The sequence below is a fragment of the Hylobates moloch genome, unplaced genomic scaffold (assembly GCF_009828535.3).
Source record: "Hylobates moloch isolate HMO894 unplaced genomic scaffold, HMol_V3 SCAFFOLD_146, whole genome shotgun sequence".
NCBI lineage: Eukaryota > Metazoa > Chordata > Mammalia > Primates > Hylobatidae > Hylobates > Hylobates moloch.
In genome coordinates, this window is record NW_026652421.1 from 14,657 (window position 1) to 33,477 (window position 18,821).

General features: G+C 50.6%; 1 protein-coding gene across 3 annotated transcripts in view; it reads left to right on the forward strand.

The window, feature by feature from the left end:
• The window catches only part of LOC116464050 (nuclear transport factor 2), a 24,351-nt gene extending 6,694 nt beyond the window's left edge, over positions 1-17,657 (forward strand). For 2 of the 3 annotated variants that reach the window (XM_032147318.2, XM_032147319.2), the window contains exons 2-5: positions 11,407-11,534; positions 14,681-14,752; positions 14,842-14,940; positions 17,144-17,657. In XM_032147318.2, the coding sequence (XP_032003209.1) occupies positions 11,436-11,534; positions 14,681-14,752; positions 14,842-14,940; positions 17,144-17,257 (384 nt within the window). In that variant the 5' untranslated portion in view covers positions 11,407-11,435 and the 3' untranslated portion in view covers positions 17,258-17,657. The remainder of the gene's footprint in view (positions 1-11,406; positions 11,535-14,680; positions 14,753-14,841; positions 14,941-17,143) is intronic. The other variant, XM_058434959.1, reaches the window with a different exon arrangement.
• Positions 17,658-18,821: the final 1,164 nt, after the last annotated feature.

Below are 18,821 nucleotides of genomic sequence, written 5' to 3' on the forward strand. Positions count from 1 at the left end.
TTTCTTTCTTTCTTTCTTTTTATTTTATTATTATTATTTTTTGAGACGGAGTCTCGCTCTGTCACCCAGGCTGGAGTGCAGTGGCGCGATCTTGGCTCACTGCAAACTCCGCCTCCTGGGTTCATGCCATTCTCCTGCCTCAGCCTCTCTGAGTAGCTGGGACTTCAGGCGCCCGCCACCACGCCCGGCTAATTTTTTGTATTTTTAGTAGAGACGGGGTTTCACCGTGGTCTCGATCTCCTGACCTCGTGATCCGGCGTGGCCTTCTTTTTGAGATGGAGTCTCGCTCTGTCACCTAGGCTAGAGTGCAGTGGCACGATCTCAGCTCACTGCAGCCTCCGCCTTCCGGGTTCAAGCGATTCTCCTGCCTCAGCCTCTCGAGTAGCTGGGACTACAGGCATGTGCCACCACGCCCAGCTAAATTTTGTATTTTTAGTAAAGATGGGGTTTCACCATGTTGGCTAGGATAATTTTGATCTCTTGAACTCTTGGTCTGCCCCCCTCAGCCTCCCAGAATGCTGGGATTACAGGCGTGAGCCACTGAGTGCCTGGACTGTGCGAGGCCTTCTAGTCCCCTGCCTGGAGCATGGGTTTGTGGCTTCTGCTCCTTTCACTGAGACCCTCTTATGGTCACTTTAAGTGCCCAATAGTTGTTCCTGTGGTGGTACCCATCGTCATCTTCCGAGGCGCCAGACAGGAATTCTCCACAGAGCGGGGAGGTTCAGCAGACCTGGTCAGGGAGGCTCCTTGGATGTTCCTTCAGCAGATGGCCCTTGCCTGGGGGCTTACAGAGGGAAACAGGAGACAGCAGGGACTTTGGAAATACCAATAGTGCTTGTTTTAGAATCCAATTCAGACCATTTTCGTTCAGGCCTCCAGGACAGAGGAATAGTCCTTTTGGGGCAAGGGGAGTGAATCCAGAAAGTTTTCCATAAAATAGACATTGAAAGTTGGGCATGATTTCTTGGTTGGGCACGGAGGCTCACACCTGTAATCCCAGCACTTTGGGAGGCCAAGGTGGGTGGATCATCTGAGGTCAGGAGTTTGAGACCAACCTGGCCAATATGGCAAAACCCTGTCTCTACTAAGATTCCAAAAAATTAGCCGGGCATGGTGGCAGGTACCTGTAATCCCAGCTACACGGGAGGCAAGAGAATTGCTTGAATCTGGGAGGCGGAGGTTGCGGTGAGCCAAGATTGCGCCACTGCACTCCAGCCTGGGCAACAAAGGGAGATCTCTGTCTTTAAAAAAAAAAAAAGTCGGGCAGGATTTCTGTAAGCTGAGGTTGAGCCGAACCTTGTGCTGGGTGCTGGGTTTTTTTTTTTTTTTTTAATTAATGTTTTGATAAGGCATTTGAGAATGATGTTTGTGTGTTTGCAGTTCAGTTTGAGTTGGCTATCCCTTTCCTGGCTTTGAGATTCTGTGATTCTCTCTTCCTTTGATCATATATGGCAGGAATTCTTGAGTCCCTCCCTCTGGGAGCCAGCAACGTATGGATTATCCTTGGAGTGACTTAGGCCATGTGATATTATTCACTCTCTTTTTCCTCACCCTGTCAGCTGGAGTGTGCCCTCCTGGGCAGAATGCTTTGCTTGGGTCTGGGTTTGGCTGGGAGCGTGTCTTAGTGGCCAAGGGAGAGGGACACGAGGCCCAGGGTAGCCTGCCTAGGGGCCACAGAGCTCCTGCTGCTGGCTGACCAGTGGCTAAGAACTTCTTTTCATTGTCTTTGGCGTTACTCATTTGTTGCTGTACCTGCTGTGTGCCAGCTCCCTAAGCCCCCAGGCTGGAGACAGGGCTGCTATGGGGATGGGGAACCCTCATGAAAGAGGGGTTTCTGGGGTACCTGGGAACTGAGGGCTGTTTGCCCTCTGTCGCCTAGGCTGGAGTGTCCTCAGTAAACTGGGGGAATTTTGGAATGTTTGTTTCTTAAAGCCTCGAATGATTCCATCAGAGCCAGTGGGTCTCCCGAGGGCAGAAACTGGAAAGCTTGCTGCCCCAGGAAGGAGCTCTGTGTGGAGATACTGGTTCCACTTGCAGGTGGTTTCAGGACTAGGAGAATGCAAATTCTTAGTTGTCCTAAGGTGTAAAGCTGCTTTGACCTGCTGAGTAGGTGCTCAGGTTCGTCCATTCTGAGGCTCATGGAGCTTGCTGATTTCATAGGGGAAGACAAGGCCTGGGCTGCATTCCTTGCCACCCGATTTTTTTGGGGGTGGGATGGGGGAAATGAGAATAACTTTATTTCATTGTGGGGAGTGGGCAGATGTCCAGCCTCAGAACTTCTGGAACTGCTTCTTGGTGCCAGTGGCCTTGGTGACCTTGAGCATGTTGAAGCTCACTGTCTTGCTCAGGGACCGGCACTCACCCACTGTTACGATGTGGCCAATCTGGATGTCCCTGAAGAAGGTAGACAGGTGTATGGACATGTTCTTGTGCCACCTGATTTTGTCACTTAGGTGCTTTCTGCTACTCCACATTGGCTCTCAGCTGTTTGCATCTCAGCCAGTTTTTTTTGTTTTTTTGTTTGTTTTTTTTTTTTTGAGACAGTCTCGATCTGTCGCCTAGGCTGGAGTGCTGTGGTGTGATCTCAGCTCACTGCAACCTCCACCTCCCAGGTTCAAGCAATTCTCTGCCTCAGCCTCCTGAGTAGCTGGGATTACAGGCACCCACCACCATGCCTGGCGAATTTTTATACTTCTAATAGAGACAGGGTTTCACCATCTTGGCCAGGCTGGTCTTGAACTCCTGACTTCGTGATCCACCTGCCTCGGCCTCCCAAAGTGCTGGGATTACAGGCGTTAGCCACCATGCCCGGCCCAGTTTTTTTTTGTTTTTTTTTTTTCCGTTGTGAGTCGGAGTTTCGCTCTCGTTGCCCGGGCTGGAGTGCAGTGGTGTGATCCTGGCTCACTGCAACCTCTGCCTCCTGGGTTCCAGCAATTATCCTGCCTCGGGGATTACAGGCACCTGCCACCACACATGGCCAATTTTTTGTATTTTTAATAGGGATGAGGTTTCATCATGTTGGCCAGGCTGGTCTCAAACTCCTGACCTTAGGTGATCCACTTGCCTTGGCCTCCCAAAGTGCTGGATTTACAGGCGTGAGCCACTGTGCCCAGCCCCATCTCGGCCAGTTTTGTGGACATTCTAATGCTGGCTATGCCAGTGGCCTTTTGTGGTCTTAAATTCTTTCTTAACTTCTTGGAGTCTTTGTTTCCTTGTCTATAAAGTGAAGATAATCATACCAGCTTCACAGGGCTTGTTGTGAGACTCAAGTGAGAGAACACAGAAGTGTTTGACTCACAGCAGGTGTTCCCTCCACCACCCTGTGGATGCCATGGTCATCCCTTTATTCCCTGCTCTTCTCAGTCTCAGCGTGTCACAACAGTGTTGGCCAGGCCACAGGAGTGGTCACTTAGGGGTCTCAAGCCCCATTAGGGGAGCCAAGTCCATGTTTACCTGACCATCAAGTTCATGCCCTGAGGCTCAGTTCACGGATGGGAGCTGTGTAGAAGGAATGGGGCCCCAGAGGTCTTTTGAGTCACTGGGGAAAGGGAGGTTACATAGGGAGTAAGTGCAGAGCAGAGACCAGAATGCAGGTCTCAGGATTCAGCTGGGCCAGTCAGGGAAGCCCAGTGGCTCTAGAACCCTCCCTGCAGGCAGAAGAGGAGGAAGGGGCCCTTAGGGTGCTGTGAGCACCTAGACCTCAGGTGACAGCCCCAGGAAAGGATTCTGTCCTGGCCAGCCATCTGGGCTGATTTCACTCCATCCTTCAGGCAGGGGAGTGGCGGGCCAGGCAGGTTCCATTCCTGGTTCTAGGCCTACTCCATGGTGTGGGCGAGATACCTACCTTCTTCCTAGCTGTTGACCTAGTATTCATTCACCTAGGAACCCATACTAACTCCTTACAGCTGGGTCCTGCTCCATACCCCATTCATTACCTCCTAACATCCTACAATTACTAATGATGGGACAGAGTCAAAGGGTCACATAACAAGGGAGAAGTGGAGCAGGCTAGAGGCCAGGTCTTTGAGGGTGTGGCTGTGCCTGCTGTTCAGCCACAGCTGTCTCTCACTAGGACCTTGGGAATGAGAGAGTATTGGGGCCAAGCCCCAATTGCCACATGCCATAGACAGATAGCTGGGTGGACAACAAATAATTGTTTCCTCACAGCTTGGACAGAAGGTGTGGGTGGAGGGGAAGTGGGTCAGTAGGCCACTTCAGTGGAGTTTGCCCAGAACTCACTCCTCCTCCAGAGAAGAAGGGCTGGCCTCTCAGCCCAGGCTCTGACACACTCATGCACTTAGTGGACAAATAGTTATTGAGGGCTGGGCCAGGTACCATGGGAACAGGGATGACTAGGGGTGCTTTGTCAGGGAGATAGACTGTAAACAAATACCAAAATGTGACAATGTCATGCAGTGATAAGTGCTAAGAAAACAATACAGGAGGCAAAATGGGTAACTAGACAGCTACTTTATTATTTATTTATTTATTTTAATTGAGACCGAATCTCACTCTCGCCCAGGCTGTAGTGCGGTGGCATGATCTCGGCTCACTACAATCTTCGCCTCCCTGGTTCAAGTGATTCTACCACCTCAGCCTCCCGAGTAGCTGGAACTATAGGCGCATGCCACCATTTCTGGCTAATTTTTGTATTTTTAGTAGAGACGGGGTTTCGCCATGTTGGCCAGGCTGGTCTCGAACTCCTGACCTCAAGTGATCTGCCCACTCAGCCTCCCAAAGTGCTGGGATTACAGGCGTGAGCCACTGTACCTGGCCACTAGATAGCTACTTTAGACCGAGTGATCAGGGAAGGTGTGAATGAGGAGGTGACATTCGAGCTGGCACATATGTGACACACGAAGATCTAGGAAGTAGAGTGGTCCAGATAGAAGGAGCAGCAGTTGCAAAGCCCTGCGATGAGAACAGACTTAGCATGTTCCAGATAGAGGAAAGTGCCTGGTGCAACTGTAGAGGAGGGGAGGGAGTGGCAAGAGATGAGGTTGGACAGCCAGGAGGGCCAGGTCACCTAGGACAGGATAAGTGGTTGAGACTTTGTTACAGGTGCCATGGGACAGAATACATAGTGGCACCCCTCCTCAGACCATAAAATCACTGGGGGACTTCCTGAAGGACTGACATCCAGCAGTGTCTTCCTGTCTGGTAGCTGTTGCTCTGCCTTCAGGACACTTTTTTTTTTTGAGACAAGGTCTCACTGTGTTGCCCAGTCTGGACCTCCCTCGCTCAAGCCATCCTCCCACCTCAGCCTCCCGAGTAACTGGGGCTACAGGCATATTCCACTATGCGCAGCTTTTTTTTTTTTTTTTTTTTCCTGTAGACATGAGGTCTCACCATGTTGTCTAGGCTGGTCTTGAACTGCTGGGCTTAAGCAGTCCTCCTGCCTTGGACTCCCAAAGTGTCCGAGGGATTACAGTCATGATTACAAGTGTGAGCCACCGCACCCGCAAGACACTTTTTACACTCTGGCTGCAAGGGTTTTTGTTTGTTGAGATGGAGTCTCACTCTGTTGCCCAGGCTGCAGTGCAGTGGGGTGTTCTCGGCACACTGCAACCTCCACCTCTTGGGTTCAAGCAGTTCTCCTGCCTTAGCCTCCCAAGTAGCCGGGATTACAGGTGCATGCCACCACACCCAGCTGATGATTTTTTTTTTTTTTTTTTTTTGAGATGGAATTTTGCTTTTGTTGCCCAGGCTGGAGTGCAATGACACAATCTCGGTTCACCACAACCTCTGCCTCCCGGGTTCAAGCGATTCTCCTGCCTCAGCCTCCCGAGTAGCTGGGATTACAGGGAAAAATTAGCTGCCACCGCGCCCAGCTAATTTTTTGTATTTTTAGTAGAGATGGGGTTTCCCTATGTTGGCCAGGCTTGTCTGGAACTCTCTACCTCAGGTGATCCGCCCACCTTGGCCTCCCAAAGTGCTGGGATTACAGGCGTGAGCCACCGCGCCTGGCCTGATTTTTGTATTTTTAGTAGAGATGGGGTTTCACCATGTTGCCCAGGCTGGTCTGGAACTCCTGACCTCAGGTGATCCACCCGCCTTAGCCTCCCAAAATGTTGAGATTATAGGCGTGAGCTACTGCACCAGCCTTTTTTTTTTTTTTTTTTTTTTCCTGAGATGGAGCCTCGCTCTGTCACCCAGGCTGGAATGCAGTGGGGCGTTCTCAGCTCACTGCAGCCTCCACCTCCCGGGTTCAAGCAATTCTGCCTCAGCCTCCGGGGTAGCTAGGATTACAGGTGTACACCACCGCGGCCAGCTAATTTATTGGGTTTTTTTTTGTTTTTTTTTTGTTTGTTAGTTTTTGAGATGGAGTCTGGCTCTGTTGCCGAGGCTGGAGTGCAGTGGCGCAATCTCCACTCACTGCAATCTCCGCCTCCTGGGTTCACGTCATTCTCCTGCCTCAGCCTCCCGAGTAGCTGGGACTACAGGTGTCCACCACCACGCCCAGCTAATTTTTTGTATTTTTAGTAGAGACGGGGTTTCACCATGTTAGCCAGGATGGTCTTGATCTCCTGACCTCATGGTCCGCCCACCTCGCCTCCCAAAGTGCTGGAATTACAGGTGTGAGCCACCATGCCCAGCCTTTTTGTTTGTTCTGAGGCAGAGTCTTGCACTGTCACTCAGGGTGGATTGCAGTGGTAAGTTCACAGCTCACTGTAGCCTGGACGTCCCAGGCTCAGGTGATCCTCCCACCTCAGCCTCCCCAGTAGCTGAGACTACAGGAGTGAACCACCATGCCCGGCTAATTTTTAAAATTTTTTGTAGATATGGGGCTTTGTTGCTGAGGCCGGTCTGGAACTCCTGGACTCAAGTGATCCTCCTGCTTGGGCCTCCCAAAGTGCTGAGATTACATATGTGAGCTACCATGCCCAGCCCTGGGCCTGAGGGGTTTAAGCCATGTTGGCTATCAGTTTCCCTGTGGGAGGAGTCCTTTCCAGGCTGTGCTTCAGGGCTGTGTTTTTGGCCTCTGTGATAGCATGTGTGGAGGATAGCCACGACTGGTACCGATTTTGGGGCCCTCACTGCAGGCCATGCAAATCTGCTGGCATTCCCTGTGGGCTTCAGCAGACACATGAGAATCTTTCTGTGTGCCAGTCTGGAAGGAGTGACATCGTCTTCCCGATCACTCTCCTGCCTCAGGCTAGGATCTCTGCTCTGTCTGCTTTGCTGAGATGGTAGAACAGGGTTGTGACTTCGAAGGTTTGAGAAAGCTGACGTTATCCTCCATGAAACCTCCTGTTGTTTGGACTCTGGGTTTGATGAGGCCTTTGTTTGGAGGTGGAAGCCCTGGTTCAGGACTGCCTTGCCCCTTTATGAGAGAGCCAGGCTCAGAGGAGTGCTCTCACTGATGTAGTCTGTTTTTGTCTGCAGGCCCAAGTTGTCACTAGGAGTCCTGACTCTGGAGAGGCCTCCAAATCTGGTCAGTCCAATTCCACCACCTATCAGCTGCTGACCTAGAGCAAGTTGGAGTTGGCTAACCTCCCTGAATCTCCTTTTGGTCATCTCTAACAAGGGCGTTGACTCACAGGGTGTGGTTGCAAACAAGTGCACATAAGCTCTTTGCACATTTCTGTGCCTAATATGCATTAGTGAAAATGAAGTGTTCACAGCCAGACACTGTTATTTTGAGTTTTGTTCTTGGAAACACTTAAAATTGGAAGATAAAAATGGAGTTTTTCTGTTGTCTAACGGGATCTCCTGGGTCAGAAGTTTTAACCTGGGATCTATGGCTGAACAGCTGAAAATTATTCACAAGGCTGGGGCATGTCTACCTCTGTGCAGATGTGTTGGGAGAGGGCCACAGTTTCTGAGACATTCTTAGAGAGTCTTTGCACTCACAGAGACCTAAGGGTCAGTGAAGGCTGGTGTTCAGTAGGTGAGAGGTCATCAGAGTCTTTTCTGCTCCTCAAGGAGCCTGGCCTCAGTCAGCCTGCGGACTGTTGGGGTGAAGCAGGAGATGGTGTGGTCAGCGGCCCTCACACAAGAGCTGTAGGAGAAGCTGTCATGGTGGTCAGTCCCCAGTCTAATGTGAGGCTGCCTCTGAGCCCAGGCTTTTTTGTTTCTTTGCAGCCTGTTACTTGCACAGTAAATGTGTTAGAAACAAGATCAGAGCTTGCTGGCTATTCTGGGGAACATCTTCCAGCCTGGCCTGGACCCCTCCCTCATGCTGCATGGGGATAGGATGGGGGCTCTGCACTCTTGCTTCTTTTTTTGGACTCAAGAGTGTTGCCTCCCGTTGGAAGGGTGGGGATCGCAGAAGGGGACTTTCCTGTGTACAAAACACGGTGAGCAGGCTCTCAGTAGGTTCTGTTGTGTCTGTATGTAGCTGGATCGAGGTAGGAGGGAATGGCTAGGGAGATGGGGATGAGAGTGGGTGGCCACCTGTGGAGCTTAGGGAGTTTGGCCTTTAAGCCAAAAGCAAGAGTGTTGTAGGGGAGGAGCATGGTCAGCTTTGTGGTTTAGAGCTCAGGGATGCAGAGTTAGCAGAAAAAAGAGACGGGCCTTGACCAGAGGACCCAGTGTCAGCACTGATGTACCAGATGAGCTTAGGGCAAGACCCAGCGACATCACTGGATGACAGTGGATTCTGACTATGTGGCTATTGTGATCACTACGTGGAAATAAACACAAGACGGTGAAGCAAGCCGCAATCCACATAGTTTTGAAGGTTCCTTCTCATTTTCTGCGAGCCCCTGATCTGTCCTATTCCTCAGAGCTTACTCTTCCCCACTCTTCTCTGCCCTACCAGGCCAAAGGGTCTTTGTCTTCCTTTATCCCTCCACCCCATTTCCTTCTACCACTACTTCAGTCAAGGAGTTTTTGTATCAGAAAGTTATCACGGACCGGGCATGGTGGTGCACGCCTGTAATACCAGCACTTTGGGAGGCCAAGCTGGGCGGATCACTTGAGCTCTGGAGTTTGAGACCAGCCTGAGCAATATGGTGAAGCCCGGTCTCTACAGAAAACAGAAAAAGCAGCCAGACTTGGTGGTGCTTGCCTGGAGTCTCAGCTTCTTGGGAGGATGAAGTGGGAGGATTGCTTGAGTCCTGGAGGTTGAGGCTACAGGGAAATGAGATGGCATCACTGTACCCTGACCGGGGGACAGAGCGAGACCCTTTTCATGCCCCGAGACATTTGCTAGTGCTGTTTCTTCTGGTTGGCATACCCTTTCTGAGGACTGCCCAACTTTGCTGTGAGCCAAGGGTAGAAGGAGACATGGCCCTTATCCATTCCTCCAGCTTTTCCCCTACCCTCAGATCTCTTAGGCACTGGGTATGGTATCTTGGAAGCTGCAGCAGGGTCAGGGCACATTGAGTGACTAAGCATAGCAAGTACCAGGGTGGACGGGGCAGAAATGCCAGAGGCGGGAGCTGTGCTCTGCCTTAGGTCCTCTAAGTTTGTGTGTGAGTACAGCCAGCGTCTGACCCCTTGGAAATGTGACCAAGACCACAGCGAAGACTAGATGATGGTCCTGTGCTTCCCCCACTTGTTGATTTTTTTCTTGGCAGAGTGTGAACTAGGACACACCTTGTGTTCCTGTGTGGCAGGCGTGACTGGATCCAAGCTTTCTCCCCTGCTTGCTTTAGATTTTCCTGGACATTTCTTAGTCATCCCAGCACTGAGCTACTATTTTTAGTGCCACTACCTCCTAGGGGACCTAAAATAAAGCTGGCTTAGCTTCCTCATCCCTCATTGGCTTGAGTCTTGGTCACAGAGTGGAGGATTGGCTGCGTTGTCACTCTTTCCCTACACGATTCCTCCCCGCTGGCTCCTCTGGCTTTGGGCGAGGTCACAGGGACTGGAGTGAGCTAGCACTTACCATGTTGAGCTGAGGGCTTTATCATGTTCCCTTAGAGAAGCTTCACAACCACCAGCACTGTCAGGTTGCCATCCCCATCTTACAGTGGAGGAGGCTGAGGCCCTAAGAACGGCAGTGACTTGCATCAGATCCCACCATTGTGAATGCTTGTCTGCTGGGGTGGAACCCACCTCCTCACTGTTTTGGTTCAGAGTCCTATTATCAGGACAGAGGGGGTGGGCTCCTCTACAGCTGGGGCCATCCACAGAACAACACATGGGTCTGCAGTCAGGGGATCTGCAGCAAGATGTGGGCTTCCCTACTTGGAAGGGGCCTAGCAAAGCCCAAGCGGCTCTCCCATCTGGGGCTTGGGTTTTCCATCCAGTATCCTTACAGCTATGGTCTCTAGTTGGGAGGGGGCTTCCCCTCCCTCTCAGAGACCCAAGAGAGACAGCTCCTTAGGGTAAAAGCAATGCTGGCATGAGAGGATATGAAGCGATGACACGTTTCCCTTCACAGCCTCCATCCCTGCTTCACACAATCCTCAGCTTTCCCTCTGATCCTTGAACTCACGTCCCCAGCTCTGAAGTGAGTAGGAGTCACTCCCATCAATGAAGAAATATCCTAGAAAGGGCCAGGTCATATCACCTGGCCTCGGGGAAGTAAACTACCCCCATGAGACTAAGGGATCACTTGCTGTTTTTGGGAGAAGAGGGGCCTTGGCTGGGCACAGTGGCTCACGCCTGTAACCCCAGAACTTTGGGAGGCCAAGGCGGGTGGATCACCTGCAGTCTGGAGTTCGAGACCAGCCTGGCCAACGTGGTGAATCCCATTTCTACTAAAAATACAAATTAGCTGGGTGTGTTGGCGGGCGCCTGTAATCCCAGCTACTCCGGAGTCTGAGGCAAGAGAATCACTTGAGCCCGGGGAGCGGAGGTTGCAGTGAGCCAAGATGACGCCATTGCACTCCAGCCTGGGCAACAAGAGTGAAACTCTGTCTCAAAAAAAAAAAAGGAGGGGCCTTGAGAATCTCCCCCCGTCCTCACTGGGTCTTCCATCTGTCAGCGTAGCCCTGGGACAGTGTTGGGGGCCTGAGGGCTGTAGTACAAAATAGTACACACACACACACACACACAGGTATCAGTTCTTGGCCGTAAAGTGGGAAGAATAGCAATAACTCTGACCTTGCAGGTTGTTGAGAGGATTACATGGAAAGAGACTGGAGGAGTGCTTAACTCCTTCCATAAGGCCCCTCCCCTTGCTGGGCTTTCAAGGGCCTGCCTTGACCTTTCTTTGTTGTAGATCCACCCTCAGCACCCCTCCTGTGTGCTCCATGACCCGATCATCTATGTGTCTCATCAACCAAGAACTCAAAGGAAAGGCTGGGTCTGGTCTACCTCTGGGCTCCCAGCACTGGTCTGGCTTGGGAGGGGTCTCCTGCCAGTTCCCCAGGGCCTGTCCGTGTTCTCTGAGAGAACAGATGTCAGCAACAGCAAAGGACTCCAGGAAGGCCAGTGAGGGGTGGGGGTCAGTGGCCAGTCACCTACTCTCGTGGTACCAATGCTTCCCTCCTGGTCTCATTGGTCTTGCAGGTCTCCGTGAGGCCGGGTGACGCTCCAGAATGGGAGACAAGCCAATTTGGGAGCAGATTGGATCCAGCTTCATTCAACATTACTACCAGTTATTTGATAATGATAGAACCCAACTAGGCGCAATTTACGTAAGTTTCCAGCTCTAGGGCCAGAATAGGACCCCAGGGGATCAATTTGGATGTTGGGCCAGTGTGTCCAGTTCACAAGTTCTGGTAGCCCTATCTGGACTGGCTACACTTCTGTATCTGAGCTTTTGTCCATGGGACAGGGGTCTGAGGCTTGGCCCAAGTAATTACCTGTTCTATACTTTTCCTTTTGTCAACTCCCACAAGAGTGAGAATCCTGCTATTCTGGGCAGGGTGTTCTGGGCTTGCCATTCCATGTGGCCAGCACTTGTCATGGAACATGGTTTTGGATTGGGCAGCGACAGGCAGAGGTTAGGGCTCATGGTGCCCTCTGGAGGCAGCAGCCATGAGCATCCTCAGTGCAAAGCTGAGCTCTCCTGGAGGCCTGGGGTCCAGCTTCCTTTTGGATCCAAAGCTCCTGAATGCTCATGGGAAACAAATGAGGTTAGCCCAGGGAGGCTGATAGGTCATTTCATAAACCCTTCTATGCAGGCATTGCTGGCTGCTGTTTCTTTTTTTTTTTGGAGATGGAGTCTTGCTCTTTCGCCAGGCTGGAGTGCAATAGCTCGATCTCAGCTCACTGCAGCCTCCGCCTCCTGGGTTCAAGTGATTCTCCTGCCTCAGCCTCCCGAGTAGTTGGGATTACAGGCGCCTGCCACCATGGCCAGTTAATTTTTTGTGTTTTTAGTAGAGATGGGGTTTCACCATGTTGGCCAGGCTGGTCTCAAACTCCTGACCTCGTGATCCACCCACCTTGGCCTCCCAAAGTGCTGGGATTACAGGTGTGAGCCACCACGCCCGGCGTTTGCTGCTCTTTTAATGATGTTCATATACACCAAGAACTAATTGTACTTGACTCTGCCTGAGAGTCAGTCACAAAAATGTGATTGATCAGGCAGGTGAGCCCAGGATGGGGGTGATAGGAGTAATCCAGGCACAGTCTCAGAGCCTGACTGGGCTGACTGTCCACAGTCTTCTGTGTCTGTCTCCAGAAAGTCAGCGTCCATTCAGAAATTTTGGAAAAAATAAATCTTATTAGTGGAAGACCAATTCCAGCACAGATATTTGATTGTCATTATCATAGTAGAGTTTTTTTGTTTGTTTGTTTGTTTGTTTTTGAGACAGAGTCTCACTCTGTCACCAAGGCTGGAGTGCAGTGGGGTGATCTCAGTTCACTGCAACTTCTGCCTCCTGGGTTCAAGCGATTCTTGTGCCTAGCCTCAGGAGTAGCTGAGACTACAGGCATGTACCACCAAGCCTAATTTTTTTTTTTTTTTTCTTGAGATGCAGTCTCACTCTGTCGCCCAGGCTGGAGTGCAGTGGTGCAATCTTGGCTCACTGCAATGTCCATCTCCTGGGTTCAAGCTATTCTGTCTTAGCCTCCCAAGTATCTGGGACTACGGGCATGTGTCGCCATGCCCGGCTAATTTTTGTATTTTTTAGTAGAGATAGGGTTTCACCATGTTGGCCAGGCTGGTCTTGATCTCCTGACCTCAGGTGATTCACCCGCCTCAGCTTCCCAAAGTGCTGGGATTACAGGCATGAGCCACCACGCCCGGCTACGCCTAATTTATGTATTTTTAGTAGAGGTGACATTTCACCATGTTGGCTGGGCTGGTCTCCAACTCCTGACCTCAGGTGATCTGCCTTCCTTGGCTTCCCAAAGTGCTGGGATTACAGGTGTGAGTTACCATGCCCTGCATAGAGTTTTTGAAAACTTGAAGTGATCTGACCTGAGATCCTGGCACTTGTGCCTCATTATCGCTCTCTCTCTCTTTTTTTTTTTTTTTTTTTTTTGAGATGGAGTCTCACTCTGTCACCTAGACTGGAGTGCATTCAGGCGATTTTGGCTCACTGCATCCTCCGCCTCCCAGGTTCAAGCAATTCTCATGCCTCAGCCTCCCAAGTAGCTGGGGTTACAGGTGCGCACCACCATGCCCAGCTAATTTTTGTATTTTTAGAAGAGACGGGGTTTTACCATGTTGGCCAGGCTGGTCTGGAACACCTGACTTCAAGTGATCCACCCACCTTGGCCTCCCAAAGTGCTGGGATTACAGGTGTGAGCCACTGCACCTGGCCTCATTATCTCTTAAAGCAGGCCTGAGCCAGAGAAGAGAGTTAGCAAGGTCCTAAAAGAACAATTTATATTTATTATTTCATAATACTCAGCACATTACCCCTTTGAAGGTTAGGAAACTAAGACTCAGAGAAATAATGTCCAGCTAGTAAGTAGCAGAGGCCCTTTTGAGTTCTGCCCTTGAAGGCTGTGGAAGGGAAGATTTGAGGTGGAACTAAGCTAAGTGGGTTACATGTGAGATTTTGCTTCTTGATGGTAGGGAGGGTCCCAGACTAGGCCTTGGAAGGCCCTGTCAGCCTCCATCTCTCCCTGACCCCATGGGTATCCAGAAGGCTAGCTAGAAAGTCCACAGTGGAACTCAGCCTGGGCCCTGGAGGGTGATGAATGTGGAATTTTTCCAAGTTATTTCTGATGACTTTTTTTTTTTTTTTGAGATGGAGTCTCATTCTGTCACCCAGGCTGGAGTGCAGTGGTGCAATTTCGGCGCACTAAAACCTCCGCCTCCTGGGTTCGAGCAATTCTCCTGCCTCAGCCTCCTAAGTAGCTGGGATTTCAAGCGTGCGCCACCATGCCTGGATAATTTTTGTATTTTTAGTAGAGCTGGGGTTTCACCATGTTGGTCAGGCTGGTCCCGATGTCCTGACCTCGTGATCCGTCCACCTTGGCTTCCCAAAGTTCTGGGATTACAGGCGTGAGCCACCGTGCCTGGCCATATTTCTGATGACCTTTTGGGACTGACACTGACTGACCACACAGCAGGATGGCTGAGCTCAGGCCACATATAGCCCTCCTGGGCCTATGCATATCAGAGGCCATATGACTTCTTAAATACAAATGGGAAGTATATTTTATTAAATAGTCTTTCAGAGCCTGGGCCCATGGGTCAGTGGGGTATAATTGAAGATGTTGATAGTGTAATGTTTGGGGGCTATACTCAGTCTCCCTCTTTAGACAGGGAAACTGAAGTGTGGCCACACTTCTCCAATCAAGGCCCTTTTCAGAGTCTTTCCAGGGCCTTAGAGATACTTGTACTCTGAGGCCCCAACCCTGGGGTTTCCTGTGCCTGTTTCAGATTGACGCATCATGCCTTACGTGGGAAGGACAACAGTTCCAGGGGAAAGCTGCCATTGTGGAGAAGTTGTCTGTAAGTAGGGATGAAAGCCAGGGTGCAGGTGGCTCCTTTCCCACCCCTTCTGGCCTTGGTTCTCCCACCTCCCACTCTCTCTCTTGCAGAGCCTTCCGTTCCAGAAAATCCAGCACAGCATCACTGCGCAGGACCATCAGCCCACTCCAGATAGCTGCATCATCAGCATGGTTGTGGGCCAGCTTAAGGTAATGGTGCTGCCACAGTGGTAGGGAGGGGTGGGCAGGCAGAGGAGAGTCTTGTACCCCTGCTTTCCCTGTGGTTGTGACCTGCTTATCTAGGGACACCCAGACAAAGTGACTGTCTAGAGCTGTGTAGTTCAGTATGCTAGCCATTAGCCACATGTAGGTGGCAATTTTTAAGTTACATTAATTAAGATTAAATAAAACGTACTTCTTTGGTTGTACTAGCCATATAGAACATTTTTGTGACTGCAGAAAGTCCTATTGGCAGACACTGGTCTAGAGCCTTTATCTGGAAAAGGGAGAAGTATAGGAGCAGGATGGGACTGGGGTGCCAAGCCACTAGGCTCCCACTCTGCCCTAAGGTCAAGGTGGACAGGCCAGCCTGCTGCGGAGAGGCAGTCCACTACTGCAGCCCTTGCTACCAGTCCTCAGGCTGGCTGCTGGCTCCTCACCTGCTGAGCAAAGCAGATTCCTGGAACTCCTATTTCTGTTTTTTTTTTTTTTTTGTCTTTTTTTTGAGATGGAGTCTCGCTGTTGTTGCTTAGGCTGGAATACAGTGGCACAATCTCAGCTCACTACATTTCTGCCTCCTGAGTTCAAGCAATTCTCCAGCCTCAGCTTCCCAAGTAGCTGGAATTACAGCTGCCCGCCAACATGCCCAGCTAATTTTTTGTATTTTTAGTAGAGACAGGGTTTCACCATGTTGGCCAGGCTGGTCTTGAACTCCTGACCTCAGATGGTCCACCTGCCTTGGCCTCCCAAAGTGCTGGGATTATAGGCATGAGCCACCTATTTCTCTTTGCATTTTCCTTTCTCCTTCTCAAGACCTGTTATTCTCAGACTTCCTGTGGTCCCTCAGACCCCCCAAGAACTCTCCAAGGACCTGTTGTGCGTCAGCATATTAAAGTCAGATTCTGGGCTGGGCATGGTGGCTCATGCCTGTAATCCCAGCACTTTGGGAGGCCGAGGCAGGCAGATTACCTGAGGTCAGGAGTTTGAGACTAGCCTGACCAACATGGAGAAACCCTGTCTCTACTAAAAATACAAAATGAGCCAGGCGTGGTGGCACATGACTGTAATCCCATCTACTCGGGAGGCTGCAGCAGGAGAATCACTTGAACCCGGGAGGCGGAGGTTGCGGTGAGCTGAGATTGCACCATTGCACTCTAGCCTGGGCAACAAGAGTGAAACTCTGTCTCTACATAAATAAATAAATAAAGCCAGATTCTGTTTACAAAAACACCCTTCTTCCCAAAAATAGCAGGACAAATTGGCTGCCCCTTGGCCTGGGCTTGTGTCTTACAATAACACCGTCACATGCTCTTTCTCTCTAGGCTAGCTGGGACAGGGCTTCCTGAGTCCAGAGTGGGTGTGTAGGTGGTCTGGGCCTCTGCAGTGGATGCAGAGGCACCTGCTTTCTGGCCTGAACTTTCCTGTCAGTTTCTCCTGCCTGTCCAGGATGTCCTGCTCAGTGCCTGTGCCTGAAGAGGCACAGAATTCAGGAGGTCTCTATAGGGAGCTCATTGCTCACTTTCTCAGGCAAAGGTAGTAAACACTGCTCCTTCCCACCGGCTTCAGGTTCTTCCTGGTGATTCTTTCCAATTTGGAGCTCCCAAACAACTGATTGGCCTCCTTGATGACGATAATTCCCAGAAAGCAGGTGATGTTAGAGACAGTGCTGGTTAGCTAGGCGCCAATTTCAACTAGGTCTCATCCTAGTTTTCTGCAGTTTGGCTGCAGGTTTCTTGCCTTTTTTTTTCATCTCAAATACTGTTTATTACATGACAGGAAACATCATTGGATGATGAACCTGTTTTCAAGATTGTTTGCAGTTTTTTTGATACTCCAAGTTACTTGGTAAATACTGTGGGATTCGTTTCAAAATTGTGATCACTCGTGTCTGGAGATATGTGCTTGGAGGCAGGTACATCCTCTGCTCTTTGCTATAGCTAAGGGTGAATTATTGTGCAGTTTAAGCACACATAGCAGTAGGCGTGGCTGATTGTTGGCCTACATGTGCCCAGGGCATTGTTTCATACATTACATCAATTCACATTCACAAGTACCCCTTGGCTATACTGGGATTTGAGTTCAGGACAGTAGGGCCTGATCCTAAAGTCCACATTTTTTTGCCCTGTTCTCTTACCACTGAATTCCCTTCCTGTTTCTTGATCCCCTTACTGAATCCTCTTTTCTCTTCTCACAGGCGGATGAAGACCCCATCATGGGGTTCCACCAGATGTTCCTATTAAAGAACATCAACGATGCTTGGGTTTGCACCAATGACATGTTCAGGCTCGCCCTGCACAACTTTGGCTGACCTCCTCTCAGCTAGGCACTCACGCTGTTTCCTCCTCCCTCCTCTTCCCAATACTATTCCCACTCCTCCAGATGCTCCAAATATCATGCACAAATGAGCAGGGCCACGGTGGGAGTGGGCGCAGTGCGCTGCTGCCACCGAGGTTTTGTGCATGATGTTTGGACGCTAGACTAGTTGCATCTGACGGGAGAAGTTTGTGTTGTACCAGCGCATGCCTTGGAAAGACTTAAGTAATGCAAAAGGTTGTCCTTTTTTTTTTTTTTTTTTTAATCTACTGACAAGTTGCTCTAGTAACCCAAAGAAGTGAAGGAGAAAGCAGCTGCCTCACCGCCCAGACATTGATTTGTTCAGATGTTTCAATGCCTCATGATACAATAAAACCACAAAAATTTTCTTAACAGTTTAAATTGTTTTAATTAGTTTACTAGTTGGCTGGGCATCAGAAGCTACCCGGACCCATTGTCTCTCTCATGTCTCACCCTCCCACTTCTGCCCTAACTCTGAATACCTGTTGCAGGGAGAAACTGCTGAAGCAGCACTCCCAGCTAGCCTCTGAGAAGCCTTGTAGGGCAGTTCTCTCCCACTCCGCAGGGCGACTGGTCTTTGAAAAGCAGGCAGGAAGAGCTCAGGTCTGGCCTGAAGCTTCTCTCATTGAAGCCTGTGCAGTCAGTTCTGATACCTCCTGTGACTTCTGCTCTGGGTAGGTTCAGGGCCCTAGTAGCAGGAGAGATGATACTGAATCCTGTTGAAGCTGGAGAGGCCTTGGCAAAATGGCCCATCACGTTCAGGCCCTCTGGGCTGAGTTGTCAGCAGTGTCAAGGGAAGGGCCTGCCCTATCCCCAGAAGGATCAGGATCATATCCAGGATGCCCCACATACACCAAGCCAGGCAGAGGGCAGCTCAGCTCCTGTCCCATCTGCTTTGGATATCATTACCCAAAGGCAGGTAACCCGAAGAGCCAGCCTTCACTGCCCACAGAGCCAGGCCCAGTTGGGTTGGAGTATAGGTCAGGAGCTGTGGAAGGAGGCAGTCTGTGAGGGACTCATGCTTTAGGAGTCCTCACCCCTCAAACTGCTGCAGGACATTGCCAGGCCTCTCTCTACTTCCTTCCTTAGCATACGGACTTCATGCTATCTTCAAATTCCAGGGAGTCTTAGCTATTAGGACAGTTTCTGCTTCTCCATTTTGGGGACAAACGCCTTGCCCAGTACAAATCTAGCCCCTCGTCCCACAGACTTCTGGATAGTATAAACCTAGTGGCAACGTAGCAACCATAGGCTAGAACCAAACCCAAGATTTGGGTCAGTGCCCTGTTAAGGGTTTTAGGATTGGTAAAGACACCACAGCTAAATCTGACGTGTAAAAGGATACCTTTCCCCCGTCCCACTACGGGTGGAGGCTAAGGACCTCCTCAGATCCCATAGATTGCCTGGTGACATTGGGCACAGGGCTGGATGGTGTGCTGTTTGAGAGGACAGCATGCTCAGATTTCAGTGGGAATGATCTCTAGGCTGATGCGTATTTGGAGAAGTGGGGGTGGGGAAGAGGTAGGTGCCTGCTGCCT